The sequence below is a fragment of the Homarus americanus genome, unplaced genomic scaffold, assembly GCF_018991925.1.
Source record: "Homarus americanus isolate GMGI-L3 unplaced genomic scaffold, GMGI_Hamer_2.0 scaffold50165, whole genome shotgun sequence".
Classification (NCBI taxonomy): Eukaryota; Metazoa; Arthropoda; class Malacostraca; order Decapoda; family Nephropidae; genus Homarus; species Homarus americanus.
In genome coordinates this window covers 44,958-69,236 of record NW_024748747.1, presented here as the reverse complement: position 1 = coordinate 69,236, position 24,279 = coordinate 44,958, and the positions used below count along the sequence as shown (strand labels likewise).

General features: G+C 35.0%; 1 protein-coding gene across 10 annotated transcripts in view; it reads left to right on the top strand.

Moving 5' to 3' along the window:
- The window catches only part of LOC121880391 (cleavage and polyadenylation specificity factor subunit 6-like), a 57,016-nt gene that overhangs the window by 5,793 nt on the left and 26,944 nt on the right, over nt 1-24,279 (top strand). For 9 of the 10 annotated variants that reach the window (XM_042387566.1, XM_042387563.1, XM_042387561.1 and 6 more), the window contains exon 3: nt 8,407-8,655. In XM_042387566.1, coding sequence (XP_042243500.1) covers nt 8,407-8,655 — 249 coding nt within the window. Of the gene's footprint in view, nt 1-4,481; nt 4,499-8,406; nt 8,656-24,279 lie in introns of all 10 variants that reach the window. The other variant, XM_042387564.1, reaches the window with a different exon arrangement.

The following is a 24,279-nucleotide window of genomic DNA, read 5'->3' as shown; positions in this document are numbered from 1 at the left end:
GACAAAACATTCATATACGTATATATACTGTATACAGTACTGTATATGATTACAGTATAAGAATACTGTATTACTGGTTATTTTCTTGGCAGTCTTTGAATTGTGTATCTTGTTACATGCTGAAAGAATTTTTTTGCAGCATATTCAGAGACTAAAAGATGATAATATACATTATATTGATTTGCCACACAATTTGCTGTTGAGACGAGGCATTAATTTTTTTTCCATGATGCTGTGCTCAAATGGGATTAATGTGCAAATTATTTTTATTCTTTAGATGCTCCCACTGTTGAATATAGACTTGCAGTGGAACCCCTGTTCATCCATAAAAAAATCCTCTTTGGTAACTTGGAAGGGTGTGCAGATTAATAATTAAATCCGGTATGGAGCATCATATCAAGAATTTATAGGTTTCATTTAGGAAAAAAACGTGTGCCAGTCTTATTTCCCAGAATTACGACTGTATTCAACTTGTAAATTTTGTCGAGAGTGGGTGTCATGTTCAGTGTTGGTCAAAGTCCTCTATGTCAAGCATAAAAAATTTTGTCAGGTCACTTCTGCAGGTTATTTTACAAGGAGTACAGTATTTAGGTTTAGTAGTACCTTTAGAAGAGAAACAAACCATTTGTTTCACCTTAGAAATGTCTGTAAAGGCTTGGTAAAAATTTAAAATAAATATGCGAATTGATTAGTTCTGGGAATCTAGTGGAATAGGTTAATCTGTTAGCCTTGAGATAGTTGCAGTCAGTGTACCTTTTATTATTTTTGTATATACAGGGTATATATAGTAGATATAATTTTTCCACGATTGGAAGGGTTTGTGTAGTCTAATAAAGTATTTAGTTTGGTTCTGGTGTCATATATGTAACTGCTGCTTATGTGCATCAAGAAATAAAAAGATAGTTATACTGCATTATAATTTTCATTAGGTGGTGGTGAAGGGTATGGAAAAATAGTAATGTTGGAGAATTTAGTGGAATTTTGTCACACTCATTTTGAAAGTAGCCAGAAAAATTCATCGGGTGAATTTAAGGATACTGTATTTTTTTCACTATTGGCAGAAGCCAACCGGCATACCACTTGTAGTTTTCGTTCTATTGCTGGAGTCTTGACTATTGATTGCTGATGTAAGTAGTCTTCAGTTTTATCTCTGATAAATGATTTTTCATTGATGTGACTATAGACTTTAAAAATCTTGTTATATTGAGTTGATATATGAAATGATCAGGAGTAAACTACAGTAGATCATAAGAACATAAGAATGGAGGAAACTGCAGCGGGCCTATTGGCCCATACTGGGCAGTCCCGTTTACACCCAACCCCTATTGCTCATATAAGCATCCAACCTATGTTTGAAGCTATTCAGCGTATTCGAGTTAATGATGATATTTGGTAACTTGTTCCATTCATCCACTACTCAGATGGATATCTTCAGGGCTTTTTATGGAGTGGGAACATCATAGCAGAATACTATAATGTACATCTGGTGTAGCAGCTAGGAAGAATGACTCATTAAATGAGGGAGGAAAGGACTTGCTGGAGTGAAACAAAAAAAGTAATAGAGTACATGGTTTATGATTGCTCTGCAATAAGCTTTCAGACTTGGTTAGCTTTGAGTTAAGTGCTAAGGTACATCTGTCATTAATGTGTAGATATTACTGTACTGTAATGCATGGTGTTGGATATGTGGTATGGAAATCATTAGTTGTGGTGGCTTTGTTAGGGTTTCTAATTACTTTTTTATATAAATGGGGGGAAGTCAACATTTTTTAGGGGGAGGGGGTTCTGTACTCCTTCATTCAGGCATAACTAAATTGGAACAAGAATAAATATAATAGATGGGAGAGTTGCTTGGGCATTTTGTGATGTGTATCATTGAGATGAATTGACCAGTAGATCTCTTGAACTTTTCTTATGGTAGGATATGGTAACACTTGATACTCCACTGAATTGCTGCTTGATGGTTTACTGTAACCACTAGAAATGCCATTAGCTCTTTAATTTCTTTCAAAATATACTAGATTTTACTTAAAGCAGTGCCACAGAAATGGGAAAATCTAAATTGGCAGTTTGTAGCTATCAATTTTAGATATAAATTAAATGCTCAAGATTTAATAATGACTAAACTTCTTTTTTAAATGTTTCTGAACTTATCTAAATTAAAAATAATTTGCCATACAAGTTTTCAGCATTTTTGTACAATCTCTACATTATACACTTGTAGTCTGTCTTGCTTTCATTTTCTTGTTCCTTTCCATTAGTGCAGTAACAATGCCAGGGAGAAGTGGGCCACTTGCAGGGATGGTAGTGTTGTAGGCACAGTACTATAATGTATGTGCCTAGTTGATGTGTTTGCAGTTTGATTCTAATTACAGTACATTTTCATTGTTATTATTCTTTATTTAACATCACTTCACTTTAATTGGGAGCAGATATATGCTCTTCACTTTTAAGTTTATGAAATTTTAATCCCCTTTATTCCTTACCTTCTATCCTATTTCTTTAAATTAATTAACCCTAGTATGGGTGAGCTGAAACAGAGATGTTGTGTTTATGCTCTGCAGGAGGTGAAATATTTGATAGCCTAGTTTGTTGCATAATTGCAGAAAACCTGCTAGTGTGAAATGCCTGTAAAGGTAGTCACTGAAGTGTTTGAGATTCATTCATTCATCATTGCACAGCAATGTTAATATAATTTCTCAAAATTATATATTTAATTCTATAATGCATTGTTATTTTGTATGAAGGGTTCAATGCATTTTTGTATTATCTGAAAAGCTTGTTGTTTGAAGAGCTTCAAGGCTTGTTCCTTTTGGATGCAAATTGGGAATACTGTAAAGTTTCATGTTACGAGGTTTAGAGGTATCATGCTCTGTTTGATAAATCTCTTAAGAAGCATTGTCCATCATATATTTCTAGGCGCCTGGAGCTGCACAGTTTCTCTTTCTACCACTTTTTCCATGCTTCTCAAAATCATGATATTGAACATAACCATATGTCCAAGAGTTTTACGCTTTCTTTAAATATAACTTGTATTATTGCGTATATTAAAAGTGGTGAGTAAATTTTTGTTATACAGTGGATTTGCAGACCTGGAAATGATAATTTTGTCAGTCAGTCAGTTAAGAGTGCATAAAACTTTAGCTTTTAAATACAAGATTTAAAATTGTTTCCTTGTTTTAATATAAACACTTATTGACAGTGACTAATTTTCTTGATTAAACTCATTTATGAAAGGATTTACCCTTTTAAACACTACACTACCTAGATTAGACACTGTTCTTGATTTTTGTCCTTGGCCTGGTGACTTGGTCTTTGATAACAAAAGCTGATTTTTTTGTAATTACAGTAGTGTATTATGCTTGCATAATTTACTTTTGTCACAACACCAGCCAGTCTCTTATTGAGTTTCTCTCATTAAGGATAGATAATTTTTTTTATCCTCCTCCCAGGTCAAATGGGCACTAGTAGTCCGAATGGTTAGGTTATGTTAAGGATAAACTTGTGTAATTACCAAAGCTGAAAAGATTTATTTGGCTTTTAATGTTGTCTGGGAAGTTTCACTATTTTTGGGTACTTGGGTAATATTTTTAGTTTTTCATTCACTTGCAGCAGACAGGGTGTTGGGTTTATTGAAGATAAGAGTTTTGAGGAAGATCTCAGATCACAATTATGCGAAGGAAGAGGCTTGGTATTTATATTTTTTTATTAGAAACTTGCTTTAGTATTGCCTGCAGTTATATCAATCCTACTTGCTACATAAAAGCTAATCAACTGCCTTTTATTTCCAGTGGAAAAATTTTGCTCAGTGAAGCAAAATCATTTTTGCTACCAAATTTGAGGGCTATAGCTTTCACTTAACAGTATCAGCTTGGTCAGGACTTCACAAGAGAAAAATGGTTGACCAGTACTGAATGTTATGTGATGGATTATCTGATCAGCAAATTCAGTGTGATAGTTTATGGTTTTTCTGTTGAAGATGGCACTTATACTTTAGTATGAGATCAGTTACTCTGAATGATATGATTTTTTATGCAGTTATATCTTCATTTCATTGCTCCTTATGGCACTTGAATTAATGTAGAACCGAAATTAATAGTAGAATGAAGAAATTCACCTTTTACGAAGCACAGTAACATTTTGCGTAAATGAATATGTGGAATGGTAATAATTATGTACATCAGGTTGTGATAGGCATTATGAATATTGACTAGCCTTCAAGCAATTTGGTAGCAAAGAATGTTAAACAAATTTGTTTTTAAAGAATTAGCATAGGTTTTCCGAGTTGTCAAGTGGGCAATTCATGTTGACTCAAAGTTTTTAGTGTATGTGCTGATGATCCTTGTCTAAATATTCACTTTGCCATAAGTCCTTTCTCTTTACCTTGCTAATGAAGTACCAGTTGAGACAGACGATCAGGGGTATGACACAAGAGATTACAGTGACCTTCAGATTGACAGTTTCGGTGTTGTTCATTCCAGGATCGCGAAATGAGCTGGTATGAACCGAACTCCTGCGAAGTTTAGCCCTGCACCCTCCACCATTCTGCATATTATATTATGTCTGAAAAACTCGATCCTTCTGATATTATGTCTGGCCAGATGTTTTGAATTGCCATCCTTGCTGGTTTTTTCATTCACTGAATTAGCTAGGTATATGACTCCATGATCTCAGATACAAATGGCATTCATTTGTTTTGCATTGTAGGGACGTCTCCCGATAACATGCCTCATCTCACATTTAAATAACTAAGAATAGACCTTATTATATATTAACGAAATGAAAATTGTTAGAGGAAGCCCCGTCATTTCTGTTTGATGATTGCTGTATTTCCATATGTTGTTCAAAGCTGTTTATCAGTAGATGTGTAAAAACCTACAAAAACAAATATTATTCATATAAAGGAAAGATGCCTTCAATTCCATGCTTACATATTTTTTCATCCCACTGAGGTGGGTAATGTACAGAGTATTGGGGATTGAGGTTAATATGAAAGGGTTACCCTCCGGATTTGTAATGCTTATGAGTATCTGATAGACTTTTTTCTCAGTTATATACACAGTACCTGATTTAGATATGTCTTAAAAATCCAAGTCATGTGATTTGTTAACTGACACCATGGATTTAATATTTATTACTCGTGAAACAAGAATACAAAGAGGTTTGTCATGATTAATGAAGTTTTGCTAACTTTGCCTCAATTGAGAAAGGCATTGGTGCAATAAACTAAGACTCCTAATGCCTTTATTAGCTTTTAAAGAATGGTTTCACAAAACTATATATTTACTATAATTTTTTTGCGTTAATTCAGTCACCTAAAACAAGCTCATGCAAGTCAGGCAGTGAAGCTGTCACTGCCATTGATGATCTCCGGATGAGCTTGTTGAAGCTTCAGTGTGATGCATTACAAGGGTCATTTAGTTGTAAGGGACTGTGAAATGTGCTCATTCCAAAAGTGTAGTTATATATATTTTATATAATTTGGTAAAAGGATTTTGTCTTAGAGTATTTTAGTTCTCTAGAAATTTAGAGATGGCATTGAATGAATTTTTTTGGTTATTGATGTATGTCTAACTAACTTATAGTTAAAAGTTTTATACTTTGGGTTCACTTTGGTAACAATCCATATTTTGCAATGCTCAACACTTAAATTGCCAGTTTCACATGTAATGTTCTTCTTGGCTTAAAAGAATATTTCTAGGTTATGAAATAAATCTCCATGATAAATTGTCCATGGGAGTTGGATAGTCTAGTACGAACACGTGCTTATACAGTATATCACTAACTAGTTAGTTGTTCTTTATACTCAGGGTTAGTCAACCACTGTCAAAGGCACATACTGATGCACATGTTTGTCTATTGACGCCTAAAAAGGAATTTTAAGTAAGCCAGTGTGTACCTTAGCACCTCACATTTTCATGTGGAGCTCATTGTTGAGTTCCAATTTTGACATGTGGAAAGAGTGTATGCATTTAACAGAATCTGTTTCTTTTTTATAATATATATATATATATTGGGGAGGTATTGCACTTAGATATAACTAGATCATCTCTGCGGATTAATTGGTTGAAACTGGTTAACAAAAGTCAGTTTAGTAAAGGTTTTGGGATTTAGCATGACCAGCAAGGATGAAGCACTAGTTGTTGTACAAGGAAAGGCATGTTAAGCAAAAACAACCAAATTGTTGTATTAGTGCAGATTTGTTCATGCTTTTTATAAGGCTTATCACTATTTTATTAATATTATTTGGTACATGATGCTGCTGTGTTGCAGCTTTCGGCGATCTTATATGCTATTAATACATACAGTATTTAAAGGCCAATCTGCCTTCTATGGCTCAGTTCAGCTTTACATTTATAAAAACCTGTTGTTCATGATTCGCTTTTGTTGCAATATGCGAAGTTTGGATAGTTCTTTGCTGTACTTTCTCTGGTAGTGTTTTATTTCAGTACTGTCATTTGATGGACAAACTGCCTTAAAGGGTTGTCATTAAGAAAGTGGCAGTTCACCTGGGTCACTGAAGGTAGAAAGGCATAAACACTTTCCAATGTGTATTTGAATAAAGACATTATTTTATGGTTTAACTGTGGCATGGAAAGTTTTTATCATCATTATTACTTTTACTAAGGGGAGGAGTATAATATTAAGGATTTGATAAGATTATTTGATTCTTTACTGATTAATATTTAGTAGATATTGTTTTTTATATGAATATTAAACATCTGTTCTATTTTGAAAATTTTCTGCTCAACTAGGAGACCTCTGAACCTGTGTTGTGCTGCAATCTGTAGGTAGTGTGGCATAAGATCAAAGAAGAGAGACTTCTTTAATATTTCAGGCTAATTGTTGTTCTTTACAGGAATGGCAAAGACAGCTGATTATATTTATATATATAATATTTATATATATATATATTTACATTTACTTATATATGACTAGTCTTACGTGTTTTTCTTTTTTCGTATGGTGTAAAATTTTCGTGTGGTATTTATTGACTTCTGATCTTGCACTTATATATAATTTTTATCATTGTTTTATTTGGATGTTATAGTTGTGTAGGTTGCCCACAATTGCTTGATCAGAAGTGATTAGATTCTACGTGTTTATACTTTTCTGTTCTATTGCTTACTGAAATATGACCAAAGAGCCAGTTGTGATACAACTTTAGTTTGTAAAAAAGAATAATTATCAGAATTGGCCTTTTTTTATGTGACTGGATTAGTGAGACAAGCATTGACACTGCTTCAGGAATCTTAAAAAAAAATGTCAAGTTCTTGCTAAGCATCATCCCTTTGTAGCTTAATGTAGAACTTCATGAGGCTGATTTACCACGTGTTGTAAATAGGAAAATAAGCCTATGAAGGTCTATGAAAGCTAACGTGTTGTAACATGCACTCCTTCTTCTTAGCATGTTGTGTTGCCAGTTAGTAAAAGATAATGTCCAGAAAGTTTGCATTATATATGAAGGTGTGATTATGGTGTGGGTTGTATCCCCAGCCTCTGTCAGTCACTTAAATTCATGAATATTTCACCCTTTTTTTATAGGTTATATATTATTTTTGTGATATCTGTGGATTAATATGAAGAGTGAGTGTAAATTGACTTGCTTTAGGCCTTTTGCTGTGTTGTACAAGGAAGAGCCTGTAGTAAATAACTTTTTTTTTATATTTAACTGCAAAAAAGGGATGGCTTTATTGTGTTTGTCAGTCATGTGATACTAAGATTTCAATTTTCAAAAAGGTAAATCCATTTACAGCTAATTATGTACAACTTAATTTTTAAAAGTAAATATGAAAGACAACTGAAGCTTGTTGAAGATACTGAAGCAGTGTTTGTTAGTATATAGAGTATTAATTTTATACAAAAAAATATGTAGGACTTTGATATGTTACGCGTGTTGCGTATTTGATATAAAGCTCAACACAACACACTACTATGTCCTTATATGTGTACATTATGCACAAAATTCCTAATGATGTGTGTATGTAACTGCAAGTATGATGTCAGAGAGAGAGAGAGAAGGTTGATGATGCACACACACTCATGGTAAGGTTGTCAACTACATAGATCTTAACTCCTTGAATCTTCCTGTGACATAGTCAATCTAGGTGTAATGATTAACTTTTCCCAGACAATTATTATTATTATTATTATTAGATCTAAAAGAATGGCTCTGATTGATGTCTAGTACTTGTTTATAGATCACTGATTATTATTGAATAATAATTAAATGTGAAACTAGATATAAGTATTTTAATGAGTACAAATTTCGGTGCCTAGACATTTACCAAGCCTAATGTAAACAATTTTGTTTTCAAATTTTGTGGTTGTATGTGTGAGATTGTAAAATGTTGAATGTGCGGCCCTCCTGAGTCTAATGGCGGATGATCGCCCATTGTTATGTAGGATGACTTTGCTGATGGAGACCTGTATGATGCGGTCCTCACGGGCGGAGGAAGAGAACGCGAACGTGAGGCCCCTCCCAGCCCACCCCCAGCCTCAACAGAACGTAATGGAGGCACTGCCCCTACCCGCCAGTCATCTTCTCAGTCTCAAAGAGGACGGTCCATGTCCTCTGAAGAGCGTGCAGCCTTCTCTGGCCCCGTGCCACACACTGGACGCAAATACCAACTGTATGTGGGCAACTTGACCTGGGTGAGTGGAGAGTTGTTTGAAGATTTTTTTATATTGTATGATTTATTCTTATTTATAACTCACTGGTTAGCATTCTGGAAAACATGTTCTTACCCATTGCCTAAATCTAATTATAAATTATGCCAAACTTTAGTAGCTTTTATATTTGAAGGAAATTTCGTATTCGTGCTTGCGTGTTTATGATCTTTGTGCTGTGATGTCTATATACCACTTCAATGTAATAGAAATGTGTTGTAAATGGCTATAGATGCATAGTATAACAAGGAGATCTCTTATTTATTTGAAGTGATTGAAAATGCTATGCCATTTTATTAGTATTTATTAGGAATATTTTGAAATCATGTGAATGGTTTGTTTTTCTGAAAGCATTTACATTGGAATAATTTTTAAGGCAAATTGATAAGTCAGTGTATGGCTTGCTGCAGTAACCATTCATTTTTTCACATTTTCAAATTTTTTATAATCTGCAGGTCACCACAAAATGAATTCAATCCAAAGCTTCTTTAATTTGTAATATTTTGTGATATTATCCATAAAAATTGTGGGATGACAAGAAGGGTTCATATAGTACAGAACATTAATGTATTTAATACACAACCAGAGCATAATAATGCCATACCAACCTTGCCTAGCATAGATTAGCTTTTATTTTAAAAATTTGGAGTCCATGGCAGTACCAACTGTTACATATAATCACTGAAAGGCAAGAAGTTCTGATGGTTTAAGTAAATAAAAAGAATGATTTGCAAAACTTGAGCAGAAATTAGATATTTGAAACGTTGGATAAGGTCATGTTGTGTAGTATACAATATTGTAGTTCCTGTGTCCATTTACCCACCTTGCTTTTGGGAATGCAACAGGATTTTTTCTTCATTTACGTGGATAGTAGCCTTTGTACAGTTCTGTAATTATATTTCCTGGGTGCTGTAATGTACAAAGGACATTATCAGCTGTCGATTATAATTAATTTATCTATATTTCATGATTGTTGACTGTTACAACTGTAAAATACAGATGTATGATAGATTTTAAACTTTTGAGTTCCCGGTATGTTACATCATATGTGTATTGTGTTGGAATTGAGTTTATATTCTCATAAGTTTAAATAATTTGCAGTGATCATACTCTCAAGGTTTGTGGAAGACTGAATGGTAATTTTTTTTTAAGGTGATAATTACCACAAATAAGTAATTCAACAAAGCCAGTGTTTGTGCTCAACTTTTGCTCTGGGAAGATAATGCCAGAGTGTGCTAGTACTGTAGTATAATCTTGGTATTTAAGGAAAATTTTAGATGCTATTTACATATTAGTCCATGTGTGATATTGTGAACTAACAGAGAAGTATTACTGGTGTATGAATAATACTAGCTTCTGTGTTACCGTTGTAGTTATACTTTAATGATCTTCTTGGAAATTTGTTGTAGAAAATATTAAGAGCATCAGTGTCAACTGGTCAGCTGTTGATCCTGGCAATCCAGTGTTGTTATTTGCATTGACCATGTTCTTATATATATATATATATATATATATATATATATATATATATATATATATATATATATATATATATATATATATATATATATATATATATATATATTTTATATATATATTTATATATATATATATATATATATATATATATATATATATATATATATATATATATGTATATATATATATATATATATATATATATATATATATATATATATATATATATATATATTTATATATATTTATATATATATATATATATATATATATATATATATATATATATATATATATATATATATATGTATATATATATATATATATATATATATATATATATATATATATATATATATATATATATATATGTATATATATATATATATATATATATATATATATATATATATATATATATATATATATATATATATATATATATATATATATATATATATATATATATATATATATATATATATATATATATATATATATATATATATATATATATATATATATATATATATATATATATATATATGGTGTACTATGAAATTAGTAGTACAACTGGACTCTAAAAGAGAGATCCAGGGTATAAATACTTGTTTAGTCTTCTTGTTCACTGTAGTATTTGTTACCATCATCATTGTCTATAAAGAGCTTTTCTTGCTGCTTGGGTCTCTGCATGTATACACCTGAGTATTGTCGAGTGTTGTCAAATGTCACAGCCTATATCTAGAACAGAAGGGGTTGTAAATATCCAAAATAAAAAACTTTAAATTGACAACGTGTGATGGAAAGTATCCTCCCGAAACTTTATTGTTGCTCTGTGTAGCTTAGTAGCCATTTGGCTGATGGTAGTGCATTTAGGGAAAACAGAAAGGAAGTTTTGTATTTATTCAGTAGCAGGTGTGTGGTTGATGATCTCCAAGCTTGAGTACAATTTTCTGGAACTCTTGGAGGACTATACTCTTGGAAACTAAGGTAGTATTTTAAGGTAATTTATTTATGTTGTACAGATAGAAGGTATCCACACGATCTTACTTAGTTTAGCCAAGTTTAATTTGATTGCAGACATGAGGTTTATTCTTGAGTTCTTTGACTTTTTTATGCTCCTTTTTTTTATTTGATTTGGTCTTTGTCTACCAGTTTTTTTTTTTTTTTTTTTCCATAAAAAAAATACTAATCTAGACCACTTCCTCCATCCTTCCTTTCCCGTAGGGAATCCCCGGAAAACTACCACAAAGTATTCGGCATACACTAGCTCATATATTAACCAATTTATATACAGCTATTCCCCGACTTACGACCTACTCAACTTACGACTGCCTCAGTTGTACCAAAATTTTGTCAAATTACGTATTTTCGAGTCCCAACGTCAGTGATTGCGCTGTGTACTGACAACATTTTCGTTTGTAATTCACTTTAAAATGGCTGGCAAGCTTAAAAGTGAGAGTTGTGGTGCTGAGAAGAAAAAGAGATGCCCATTTTAGATTTTCTATGTATTTAAGTATTTTTTACTTATACCTTGATTTGGGTCCTTAACCCTGTCGTTAGTCAGGGAGGAGCTGTACTACAAAATCTCTAAATAAATAAATTAAGAATTTATGGACAAAATAGGGACTTTGTTGTTGTTAGGGTAATAAAATTAATGTACATTAAATTTTTACATTGTAAATTTGCTACTGGCCATTTTGACTGATTCTTATTTGGTTTTGGAATGAAAGTTTAATTTATTTAAAAGTCAAAGGTTAACCCAACTTTGATTAATCTCATATTACTTCATTTTCACAGTAGTCACCCCCCCCCCCCCCCTCCCCCTTTGTGAAGTGCACTAAACTAAAGAGCACAATATTCCTACCATGTTTGAATCCTCTATGGGGCCATTTACATCAACATATTGTGAAACTCCCATGTACAGTACAGTACTCGGTAATGGACAAATAAAGTAGTTACAAAAAGGGGTGTTTATTTTTAGTTTGCATATACTGTATGAAAGAGAGAGCTAAGCTTAGCAGTGTTCCTTATATCACTACTGATTAATTTTTTTTGTCTAGATTTTGCAAGACATTGAAATCTATCACTGCACGAGTTTTGGTTACATGGGGTATTATTTTTTATGGGAATTTAGTGAACCTGTTCCTGCATTATGTTGTTGTTCATGCGGATCCACTACATTTTTATCTTGCACATTGGTGTAGTCTTTTTCATACCCTTGGACTCTATTTTGTAAAAGTCAAATCCACATTAACAATCATGTTTGGTGTTTGCAAACCTACTACAGGTCTCTCTTTAGGTGTCCATCTTTAAAAAGATATTGATTGTTGCTCTTCTATGCCTGTTACTTTTTCCTCATATCCTTAGCAGACCTTGTAATATGATTAGTCAATATTGAATTAATTTTTTTTTCATGCAACTATTTTCTGATGATCCAGGCCACAGCCATACTTTTCAGTTACTGATTATTGAGTGTAGGCACAGAACATATGGTACCCACATTGTGTAGTCAAGTTGTTGATTTGTGTGTGCAAAACAAAGGGCCAAAAGGTAGCAAATTCTGTGGTTTGGATATGAGTGAGACTGAGTTTTGGTCATGCAAGATTTAGATTGTTCTGCACCCTTGAAAGATGTACAAATTTGGCCAGTTGTAACTTTTGTTCTGTTTTATCAGCCTGTCCAATAAACCATATAGACCTCAGAAGACATTGAAGTCTAAATGCACTATACTATCCACAAGTTGAACAACAATGGAATTGAAAGACACTTTCACTTAGAAGTCAACCATTCACTTAGTTCAGCAAGTTGATCAGTCAGTGAGTTGCACTTTTTTAGTCTTTTTGTAAAGCTTGTGCTATACACCACTGATATTCTTTAATTTTGAGACGTTATTCATTCTTCATCACTCGTACTAAGCTGGCCATTCATGTATATTAGCAGCTTACCCCATTTGGCAAACATGCTTCTCTGATATGTCTAGATCAAACAACTCAGATGTATTCTTTATCTTTCTGTCTTCACTTACACAGACCTTAAAAATATAATTACCTTTTCCATGTCAGCTCAGTTACTGTCATCTTGTGTGTATCTCAAGTACTAATATACTTCATAAACAGACTATATTTTGTCTTTGGGTTCTATCAGCTGTGTTAAAAACTAATTAGGTGCCCCTAATGTACTCCCCCAAACCACATTTGCATGCTAAAAGTTTTGGGAGATGTTCCAATACTACATGTATATTAGGGCTGCTGGGTCATGGCCTTTGCAAGCCCCACATTTCATAATTTTTAAGATAGTCCAATACCAAAAAAAAAAAAACCAGAAGAATATGTTCATTGCTTGCTGCATATAATATCCACAGACCTCTCACCCTTTTCATATCGTTTTAACAAATCTAGTTTCTCGACTTAAGCTTTTACACTTTCTTTAGCTTTTGAACCAGGACTACCATCACTTGCTCATGTTGAATAGGGATGCAAAAATGCCGTAAGAAATCAGAGAAAGTTTTTCTCCTTTTCCTGTTCAGAAACGTGAAAACAAAAGGCCTGCCAATCTGCGACTGTTTATACTGGTGATAATGGCGTCACCAGCCCAGCAGCCTCTGTGCGCAAGGGTTTATTTTGGGGGGGGGGGTTTAGTTATTATTTATATGAAAATGTAATTTTATTTTTTATTTTATTTTTGTCATAAATATAAAGAAAATAATGGTGTAAATTGAATTGGGTCCTAAATTATCCAGGGTCTTAAATATGAATCGTCGCGAGTAGAACCGTCGTTATCGGAGGCTTTCCTGTACTTGCCCTTTATATGCTCCCATATCTTATTGAGCTGCTGTTGGCTTCTAAGAGGTACACTGCCAGCCGAGTTAAAGGCATCCGTCACTGCTTCCCAAGCCTGTTTCTTCTTAGATATCAATCTAAAGTTCTGTTTTTTATCGAACAGAATACCCTTTCGCACTTCTAGTAACTCAACTACGAAGGAATGCTCCTGTGTAATATAGCTTGCTCTCCTCTGTATTGCCTGCTTTGCTATTGCTCTCAGGTACTCTTGTTGTGATGAAATGGCAGACCAATTGTTCTCTGAGCAATGAGGAAGGGTTACCAACCACACCCCTACTCCTGATGTGCTGTAAGCATGACAATTAAAATATGGGGGCTTGCCTATACCTTCGATGGTAGTGAAAGTGGGGGTCCCAACTTTAGCTTTTAACAAATAGCCTGAATTATTTCATTAATAAGGTACTTATTTATGCAGCCTTGTTGGACATACAGTACTACCTTAATTTTTTCCAATCACCAAGGTTTTATGGTACTTCTGTTTGTTCTCCCAGGAATCATTCACAATTCTTCTTTGAAAAATTTTTGTTTTGTGATTTTATTATTTATCCTACTTACATTTATCTTTGGTGCCATTGTTCAACAGATTCTATATACAGCACTACTTTTTTGTAGACATTGGTAAGAAAATGTCTTTTAAAGTAAAAACAAAATATCTTTACTAGTTTATGTTCAAAATTATCATTCTGCACATTTAATGTCAGCAACATACCCTAACCTGTTCAGATTAACATAGATCCATTCACTGACCATGTTCCAATAGCAAGAGTCCATTAAACTTTCAAATACTCTGTACAGTGATCCCTCGGTTAACGAGCACAATTCGTTCCAGAAGGTTGCTCGTTAACTGGAACCATTGTTTCAATGGGTTTTGGGTAATTGGTTCCAGCTCATCGAAAATTGCCTAAAATCAACAAAAAAGGTAGTAAAGTACACTTACTTTGAGGTGTGTATGTAGAAGGGTCCTGGATGATGATGGGAATTAGAATGGGGGTGGAGGAGAAGGGAGAAGAGAAGGCATTGGGGTGGAAGAGAAGTCACCCCATGGTGCCATTTCACCCATAAAATTTTAGTACTCTTGGTGTAATTCAAGATTATTTTCTTTAAGTCAACACTGCACTGCATTATATACAGTATTGTCAATATGTAAAATATATTTCAAAATGACCAATAATTTGCTTGGAAACACAGAAAAAAAAGCATTTAGTTGAAGAGAGTCTCAAGCAAGATGTTACCTCCTCTGAAAAGACAGAGACTGACGCCTGATTGGTGTGTTGACAGGCTGTTTGGCGCGCATAAAACTAGTTTCCTGTACTTCAATTATGTTCAATAATTGTTAAAATGACTAAAAAAATTCAATATTAAACTTAAAATTATTGAATAGTATAAACTTCTTGATATTTACTAAAATAGTAAGGAATATAAGCCCTTGAACCGATCACTGTATTGGCGGACTAATACTACAGCTGGTGGACCGCCAAATGCAAGCGAAAACATGTTTAGGTCCGCTCATAAGAAACTCATTAATCGAGGGATTGCTCGTTAACCGAAGTTATGAATCTTATGGAAGGTAAATCGTTAACCGAGGCGCTCGTTAACCGAGGGATCACTGTATTCCATAAAGACTTGAAAAAAAAATTTGGGCTGTTTTAGTATTTTATATTTTTTAAATTGTGATGTGACAGGCACTTTAATATTCTTTTTGAAAACTTAGCTTGTTTGGTAAAGTATAATCAGACTTGTGTGAACTGGTACACCCTTCCCTATTCCTAACAATGAATGCTTTTGTGATCTTTTTTACAATCAAGAGTATCATTTTTACATTCCTTTATGTCTGCCTGCCTCCCCCCCCATTTCTTTTTTCATTATTACACCATGGGCTGAGTCCTGATAGCCTAGATAAGAAAGTACCTAGTACATAATCTGGGGAAAGCAGCTGATTTACAATTGACTTGATATGCTGTTTTTAATCTGTGGAGGTTAAAAATTCATTCCATATATTTTGTAAGCTGAGGATATGAGGCGTGGGATATTTCCACTTGCCATTTTAGCTATTAACTGTTGCTTTCTGTACTTCTCTTGCATCACACACACACTATTTTCAAGTTTCCTCCTTCCTTCAAGACACCCTGCTCAGTGTTAGAGACAAGGGTAATATTTAAATAGGAAGTGGGAGATAATTTTAAGAAAACGTAGCTAGATTTAGCCTAGGGCACAAGGCAGTGTTGATCCAAGCCATCTCTTTGTGAGAGAAAAATAGGGTAGTTAACCAACTGTTTTAGTATTTTTTTTTAAGGGGAGGAGGATAATTATGGTGTCGACTGTTACTAAAAGGTAAGTAATCTGAATATGTTGTTGATGGTAATATCAAATTTAAGCTGTTAGTATCATACATTTGAGTTCAGTGTAAAAGTATTTCTTATGGTTTCTAAGGAATACCGTAATGTACAGAAAGAGATCGTTGACATCTGGAAATCACAGGAAAGGATTGGACTGGGTATAAAAACCGACAATGGATGTTTGAAGTGGATGGAGTCTTGATGTTATGGAAGGTAGGAGTAATGTGGTATAAAGCTGAAAATGAAATTGACAGTGAACACAGGCTGCATGACAACAATGGTACCGGTATACAGTATGTTGTTGACATTTAGATGAAATTTTCCGCAATATCTGTGATTTAAGTAGAGATTGTCAGAAATAGATCTCTTCAGGAACATATGATTAGCTGTGCCTAAATAACAAAGTCCACAAGGGGGTGAGAAGGTTGCTATTCTAAGCAGGTGCCTGTTATGTATGTTAATGTTGTATCCTATAGATGGGGTTAATGCCTAAACAGTAAGGATAAGTAAGGTCATGAGTGTACAGTATAGAAAACTGTTGGTTTGTAATTTTGGTCCGTAAAAAGTTCTTTGGTTGAAGTAAAGATACCGGTATGCAGTACAGAGAAAAATGTACAACGCTGCTTAAAAACAAGAAATTTTGTCCTACTTTGGTTCTGTTGCAAAAAATGGTGAACTTTAGGAGTCACACTTCGAGTCATTCTAATAAGCGTCGTCTGTTTTACATATTGCGTAGTTACAGATAAGGTGTGACGAAAGGAGGAAGGAGTATAGGGAGATGAGAGAGAAAGTAAAGAATGGCTTCACATCACAAAAGAAGGGAAGATGATTGAAGGTAGTCTCAAGGTTCACAAGAAAGTGAGAAACAATTCTAAAGGGAACTAGTAGAGTGAGAAACCCGAGGGAAAAAGGGGGGATGCCATTTACTAATGAAAGATGGGATAAATTGGAGGAAAAAGATGAAGTAATAGGAAGATTGGGGAGAGTGTAACAAGTGAGAGTAAGTTTTGGAATTATCCTGCATAAGATGGGGATTGAATAGTGTTCAGAGTGAAAAGGAAAGGTAAAGTAGAGACTGGTTGTAAGCAAGTTCAAAAATGGTAATTCTTCAAGAGTGGATGGATTAAGGAAAGATAGAGGGTGTGTGTGTGGGGTAAATAGAAAATTGTAACATAAGTGCCCAAGTTTTTACAGGGACAATAAAGCATGTGTATGAGTGTTGGAGAAAAGGGAAACTGTTTCCAGTGAAAATAAACTCACGTATGTGTCTTTGTCAAGAAAGTTTAATATTTTAATGGATGGGTTGGCAAGAGGTGAAGGCAGAGAATGATGGTCAGGATGTAAGATTTTGCGAGGCAGGTGGCATGTGATGCATCTGATGTTTGTAGGTGAAACTGCTGTATTGCGTGATTAAAAAAAAAATTACAAATGGTAGTGAATAAGTTTGGAAGTGTGTGTGTATTGCAAAAAAATGAAAAGGTTCTGAAAATAAATAAAGGAATGGGAAAATAAATGATAATGTGATTGAAAACGGATGGGTGTCGACAATTGGAATGATTAATGAATTGAACCACATTGTAGTGGAAGGAGAGAAACTAATACAGCTACTCCTCGACTTACGACGTACTCGACCTGCGACCTCTTGGACATACGACTGCTTCAGTCGTACCAAAATTTTATCAAATGTATTTTCGAGTCCCAACGTTAGTGATTGCGCTGTGTACTGACAAAATTTTTGTTTGTAATTCACCTTAAAATGGCTGGCAAGCCTAAAAGTGAGGGTTTTGTGGTGCAGAGAAGAAAAAGAGACACCCATTTTAGATTTTCTATGTATTACAGTGGCCCCTCGGTTAACGAACTCAATCCGTTCCAGAAGGTCGTTCGTTAACCGAAACGTTCGTTAACCGAAACCATTGTTTCAATGGGTTTTTGGGTAATTGGTTCCAGCTCACCGAAAATTTCCTAACTTCAACAAAAATGGCGGAAAAATTTACTTACTTTGAGGTGTGTATGTAGAAGGCTCCTGGATGATGGTGATGATGTGCATTTGAAGTGGGAGGTGCAGGAGGAGAAGGGAGAAGAGAAGGAAGTGGAGGTGGAGGAGAAGCATTTTACTGCTTCTTGGAAGGTGAGTCACCTTCCATGAAAATGTCAGGAACCTCTGGACTGACAGATTCTCCACCATGAACATCCTCTCTCCTTCTTGAAGTGGAAGGCTGAGGGCTAGCATCTTGTTCCCTCTGCCTTTTACTGAAGAAAGTGTCAATTGTGGTCTGTGGGGCATCTGTCCTCCTCACCATTAACTTATGTTTAAAGAAGGAGACCACTGAGTCCTCAACATGACACAAAGTTAGTTCAGTTTTTTCCACTTCTGGGTGCTTTGAAGCCAGTTCCCTGAACTTCTCCCAGTGGTAAATCACATCTTTCAACTGTTTAGCTGACATATGGTCATCACTTTCAATTTCCTCCTCACCACTGTCAGCCTCTACCCGTAACATCTCATCCAGTTCCTTCAAGTCATTAGGAGTAAGTTCCTCCTCATGAGACATCACAAGCTCTTCCACATCCTTCTCCTCCACTTCAAGACCCAATGACTGACCAATGGACACAATCTCCTGGTCCAACTCTGTGTCATCCTCAAATCCCTCAAAATCATGGACTACTGATGGCCACAGTGCTTTCCATGAAGAATTGAGGGTTCTATTGGAGACTTCTTGCCATGATGACACAATCAATTTTACAGCCTCCAGGACGTTGAATTGTGTCTTCCAGAACTGTTTCAGTGTTAGTTCAGGATCAATGGAAGTTGCCTGATGACACCTCCTAAACATTTTCTTCATGTACAACTTCTTGAAGTTGCTGATCACATTCTGGTCCATTGGCTGTATGAGTGATGTAGTGTTTGGAGGCAAAAACAACACTTTCACAAAGTCAAATTTATACTCCAAATTTCTGGCAAGGTCAGGGTCATGACCAGGAGCATTATCCATGAGGAGAAGAGCCTTTAAAGGAAGTTTATTGGTGGTTAGGTAGCTCTTGACAGAGGGGCAAAACACATCAATAGCCCATTCATTAAAGAACTGTCTTGTCACCCATGCCTTACGGTTGGACTTCCAATAAACTCCAAGCATTGTTCTTACCACTTTCTGTTGCTTGAACACCCTGGGGTTTTCAGAGTGGTAGACAAGCATAGGCTTCAGTCGGAAATCCCCTGAAGCATTGGCACCAAGCAATAGAGTGAGACGGTCTTTCATGGGTTTATGCCCAGGTAAAGAGGCTTCATCCTTGGTGATGAATGTTCTTTTGGGCATCTTTTTCCAGAACAGCCCAGTTTCGTCAACATTGAACACTTGCTGTGGAAGATAATTTTCTTCTTCCATCAGTTTTTTAAATTCAATTAAAAACTTTGCTGCCCCTTCTTTATCAGCACTAGCAGCTTCACCATGCCTAACAACACTTAAAATGTCACTTCTTTTCTTAAATTTTTCGAACCAGCCTTTGCTAGCCCGAAAATCTTCAAATTCTGTTCCTGAAGAACTAGGTTGATCTGTCTTTAAATGTTCATAAATCTCCCTGGCTCTTTCACAAATGAAATCACCAGAAACTGAATCACCTTTCATCTGTTTTTCCCTAATCCAGATGATAAGTAACCTCTCAGTTTCTACGATTAGGGATCTACTTTTAAACACTCTTGTAGATTTGTCTCTCACGTTCACTTCCTTAAATTTGTCTTTTTGTGCAAGAATTGTCGACACAGTTGATGCCGACATGCCATATTCTTTGCATAGCGCATTTGATTTAATACCTTGTTCGTGTTTTTTTATTATTTCCTGCTTCATTTGGATTGAAATCACTTTTCTTGATCTCTTAGGCCCCATGCTGGATTCAAACAATGGCAACACGTATTTTTCAAAGTTAAACTAGCTGTAAATAAAGAATATTTTCTTTAAAATAACACTGCACTGCACTATATATTGTCAATATGTAAAATAATTTTCAAAATGACCAATAATTTGCTTGGAAACACAGAAAAAAAGCGTTTAGTTGAAGAGAGTCTCAAGCAAGATGTTACCTCCAGTGAAAACAGAGAGAGACTGACGCCTGTTTGCTGTGTTAAGAGGCTGGATGCCGCGCATTAAACTAGTCACTTTACCTTCAATTTTGTTCAATAATTGTTAAAATGACTAAAAAATTGAATATTAAACTTTTAAAATTATTGAATAGTATAAACTTCTTGATATTTACAAAAATAGTAAGGAATTTAAGCCCTAGAACCGATTAATGTATTGGCGGACTGATACTAAAGCTGGTTGCCCGGTCAGTGCAAGCGAAAACATGTTGAGGTCGGTTCGTAAGAAGTTCGTTAAGCGAAATTTTTTTCGTTAAACGAATTGAAGATCCTTATGGAAGGCAGTTCGTTAATCGAAATTACGTTAACCGAGGTGTTCGTTAAACGAGGGGTCACTGTATTTAAGCATTTTCGACTTACGGCCTGGATTTGGGTCCTTAACCCCGTCGTAAATCGAGGAGCAGTTGTAGATGCAATGACAAATGTTGGAAGAGAATTTTATCAAAAGCAAAGTTAAGGACGAATACAGAGGAATCATTGAGCTGGTATTATTCTATAAAATGTAAAAGAAAAGAGCAATAAAAATGACATTACAAAAGCAATGTGTGGGATGAATAAAATGCAGAGAATTCGAAATACAAAAATAAACTGGAAGTGAAAGAAATATCTGGCAAAGAGCAAATCAAGGTCTGGTCAGGTGTTTTGGACTTCGAGAGAATGGTTAAAAAAAGTGTACGAGCTGTAGGATTGGTAGAGGAGGGAAGACCAAGAGAGATGTTGTTTTATTGTTTATTACTGTATTGTGCTTTAACAGCTAAGCACTGTTTCTAAATTAGTATAAAGACTTATTCATCAAAACTTTAAGTCTAAAAAATAACATCTCTGGGTGAAAGAGACAAGAAGTAAAGCTGGAGGTCCAGGAAGCAGCAGTCTGTTTGAATTTGCAGTGTACATGGAGTTGAATGATTTTTAATGTATGGCGTGCACTGCTGCTATTAAGTGATGCCAGGTTTTGTGAAAAGACAGATTTAGGGCCTTGTGGAAGAAGTTTCATTTATGAACATGAATATAATAGTAAGAATGAATGAATGGCAGTGATTAAAGGAAACTACCAATATGCAATTGCTCTTTCCATCTGCCCTACCTTGTAGTGGAAAATGTTTGAAAGTGTTGAGAACATTTTAATTTAGTAAATGAAGAGTATATGATCCCCTACCCTCATTTCTTTACCTTGAGAAAGCTTGTGAACACCCCTACACACATGTTACTGTTCTATCTCTTATAATACTTATGCTCAACAAAAATATGAACAAAGTTATTTCATGTTGTTGCTCCTCAGAAAATTTTAAATGGCAATTGCTTATTTTCACAAGTATTGCTGTTTAATGCACAGCTGTTTACACCAAGTTGCTTGAAACATTTCACATATTCTTTAGTGAAGCTTATCCAAAAAAATTGGAATAGGTACAAAGGAAGTGAGGTTTAACCCAGCTCCCCTTATTAAGCATGAAATCTGAGATGCTCAGATAACTTAAGAATGGAGGAAACTGCAGCAGTCCTGTTGGCCCGTACTAGGCAGCCCCGTTTACACCCAACCTATATTGCTCATAAATCTATCCAACCTATACCCAGCGTGTTTGTGTTAAAGATGATATTCGTTTAACTTGTTCCGCTCATCCTCTACTCTATTTCCAAACCAGTGTTTTCCTATCTTGCACTTAAATCTAAATTTGTCTAATTTAAAACCATTGCTATGAGTTTGCTCCTGGTTAGATAGTTTAAGTACCATTGTTATATCACCCTTGATTAACCCTGACTTCCATTTACACACCGCCATCTTATCGCCTTCATCTGTCCTTATACTCAATGTTCCTAATGCCTGATATTAGTCTTGTATCCTCCTTTGGATGCTTTTTAGGGATTTGGTATCCATTCTACCACGGTGACTAAAACTGAACCACATACAGTAATCCAAGTGGAGTCGCACAATTGCAAAATATAGTTTTAGGATAACCTAGGCTAGTCTTGTAACTAACACTCCTTTGTATGAACCCAAGTACTTTGTTAGTCGTTTTTCTAGCAAATATGCTTTGTTTTCTTGGTTTAAAATTCCTACTTAGCATTACCCAAAAATCTTCTCAGTTAGATTTCTCTAATTCAGTGTTGCTCATCTGATATTTGGTTTCTCTGTTTGCATCTTTTAAGCAAGGTACTTTACATTTTCCTCATTCAATTTCATCTGCCATTTTTCAGACCATGCAAATTTTTTGTTTTAGCTCTTCCTGTAGTTTTGCAGATTTCATCAGATTTAATTACACGCCCTATTTTAGTGTCGTCAGCAAATTTACTTATGTTGCTGGCTACACCTATATCTATGTCGGTTATGGATACAATAAATAGTAATGGTCCAAGTACTGAGCCTTGGTGCTCCACTTGTGACATTACCCCAATCGGATTTGGTGCCATAAATGCTTACTCTTTGTTTCCTGTCTTGTAACCACGCCCTAATCCAGTTTAGAATATTTCCTCTAATTCCATGAGCCTCCACTTTACTTATTAGTCTTTCATGGGGGACTGTCGAAAGCTTTGCTAAAGTCGAGGTAAACCACATCATAATCTTGTCTGTCATCTACTGATTCGAAAACGGTTGAGAAGAATGATAATAGATTTGTCAGACATGAACGCCTGCTTGTGAAGCCGTGCTGGGAAACATTGATCAATTTGTGTTTCTTGAGTTGATTTTGCATTGAGTTTGAAATTATTGTTTCCAGTAATTTGCCTACAATTGATGTTAAACTGAACGGGCAGTAATTAGAGGATAGTGATCTATCTCCCTTCTCGAAAATTGGAATCACATTTGCTATTCTCCAGGATTCTGGTACTACTCCTATTTTTAATGACATGTTAAACAAGTTTACTAAGGACGTACAGTATACTGTAGTCTGCATTTACGCGGATTTTGTTTACACGTTTGGTCATTTACGCTGTGCCTTGCCAGAATGTAAATGCTTTAATTACGCGGTAAGCGGCACGGGCAGGGTGCGCACAAGGTCGCCCAGTCATCAAAACATTACCGAGTTCTCCACCCACCACAGCCGGCCCAAGTCAGTGATAGTGAGGATATGGACTTTGAGGGGTTTGACAAAGAGGCCCTGCAAGCCTCTGTGGTGGATAGTGATACAGGTGAGGGCCAATAATCTGCCCTCTGCCTTGGAACCAACCCCCCATCCCCGTGTGCCCAGCCATCTTTTCTACCAACGTAAATGTTAAAAAACCTAATTATATTGATATTTCTCTAAAACATTAATTATATGTGCATGCCATCATAAAATTAAGATTAATTTTACTACAATGTACGTATTGTGTCGGAAAAAGTGGAGTTTGGGAGTCAGCCCAGTCTCTATTTCAATTAATCCCATATGTTCTGTTAAGCGGACCTCCACGGGTTCAATTGACTGCGTAAATGCAGACTATACTGTACTAAGTTCTTCCTTACATTTCTTTAATATTTTGGCAAATATTTCTTCAGGACCTGACAACTTAGGTTTTATTTATCTATTTGTTTACTTACATCGTTATTAGTCACTATAAACTCGCTTAATCTATTTTCTTCACTCTTTAGAAAGTCGGTGCCTAGGGTATCATGTTTAAGTTCTCGGATGTGAAAACTGATGGAAAATATCTGTGCTGATTATCGCTCACTTCTCCATCATTATCAGCTTGACGGAATCTGACTGTATTGGGCTAAACTTATCTCGTGTTTTAGTTTGAAACGTTTGGAAGAATTCCTTAGGGTTTGACTTTGCCTCTCTTGCTACCTTCAATTTACTATTTCTCTTTACTTTTCTTATCTCAGAGTTAACCCTACTGGTCAACATTTTAT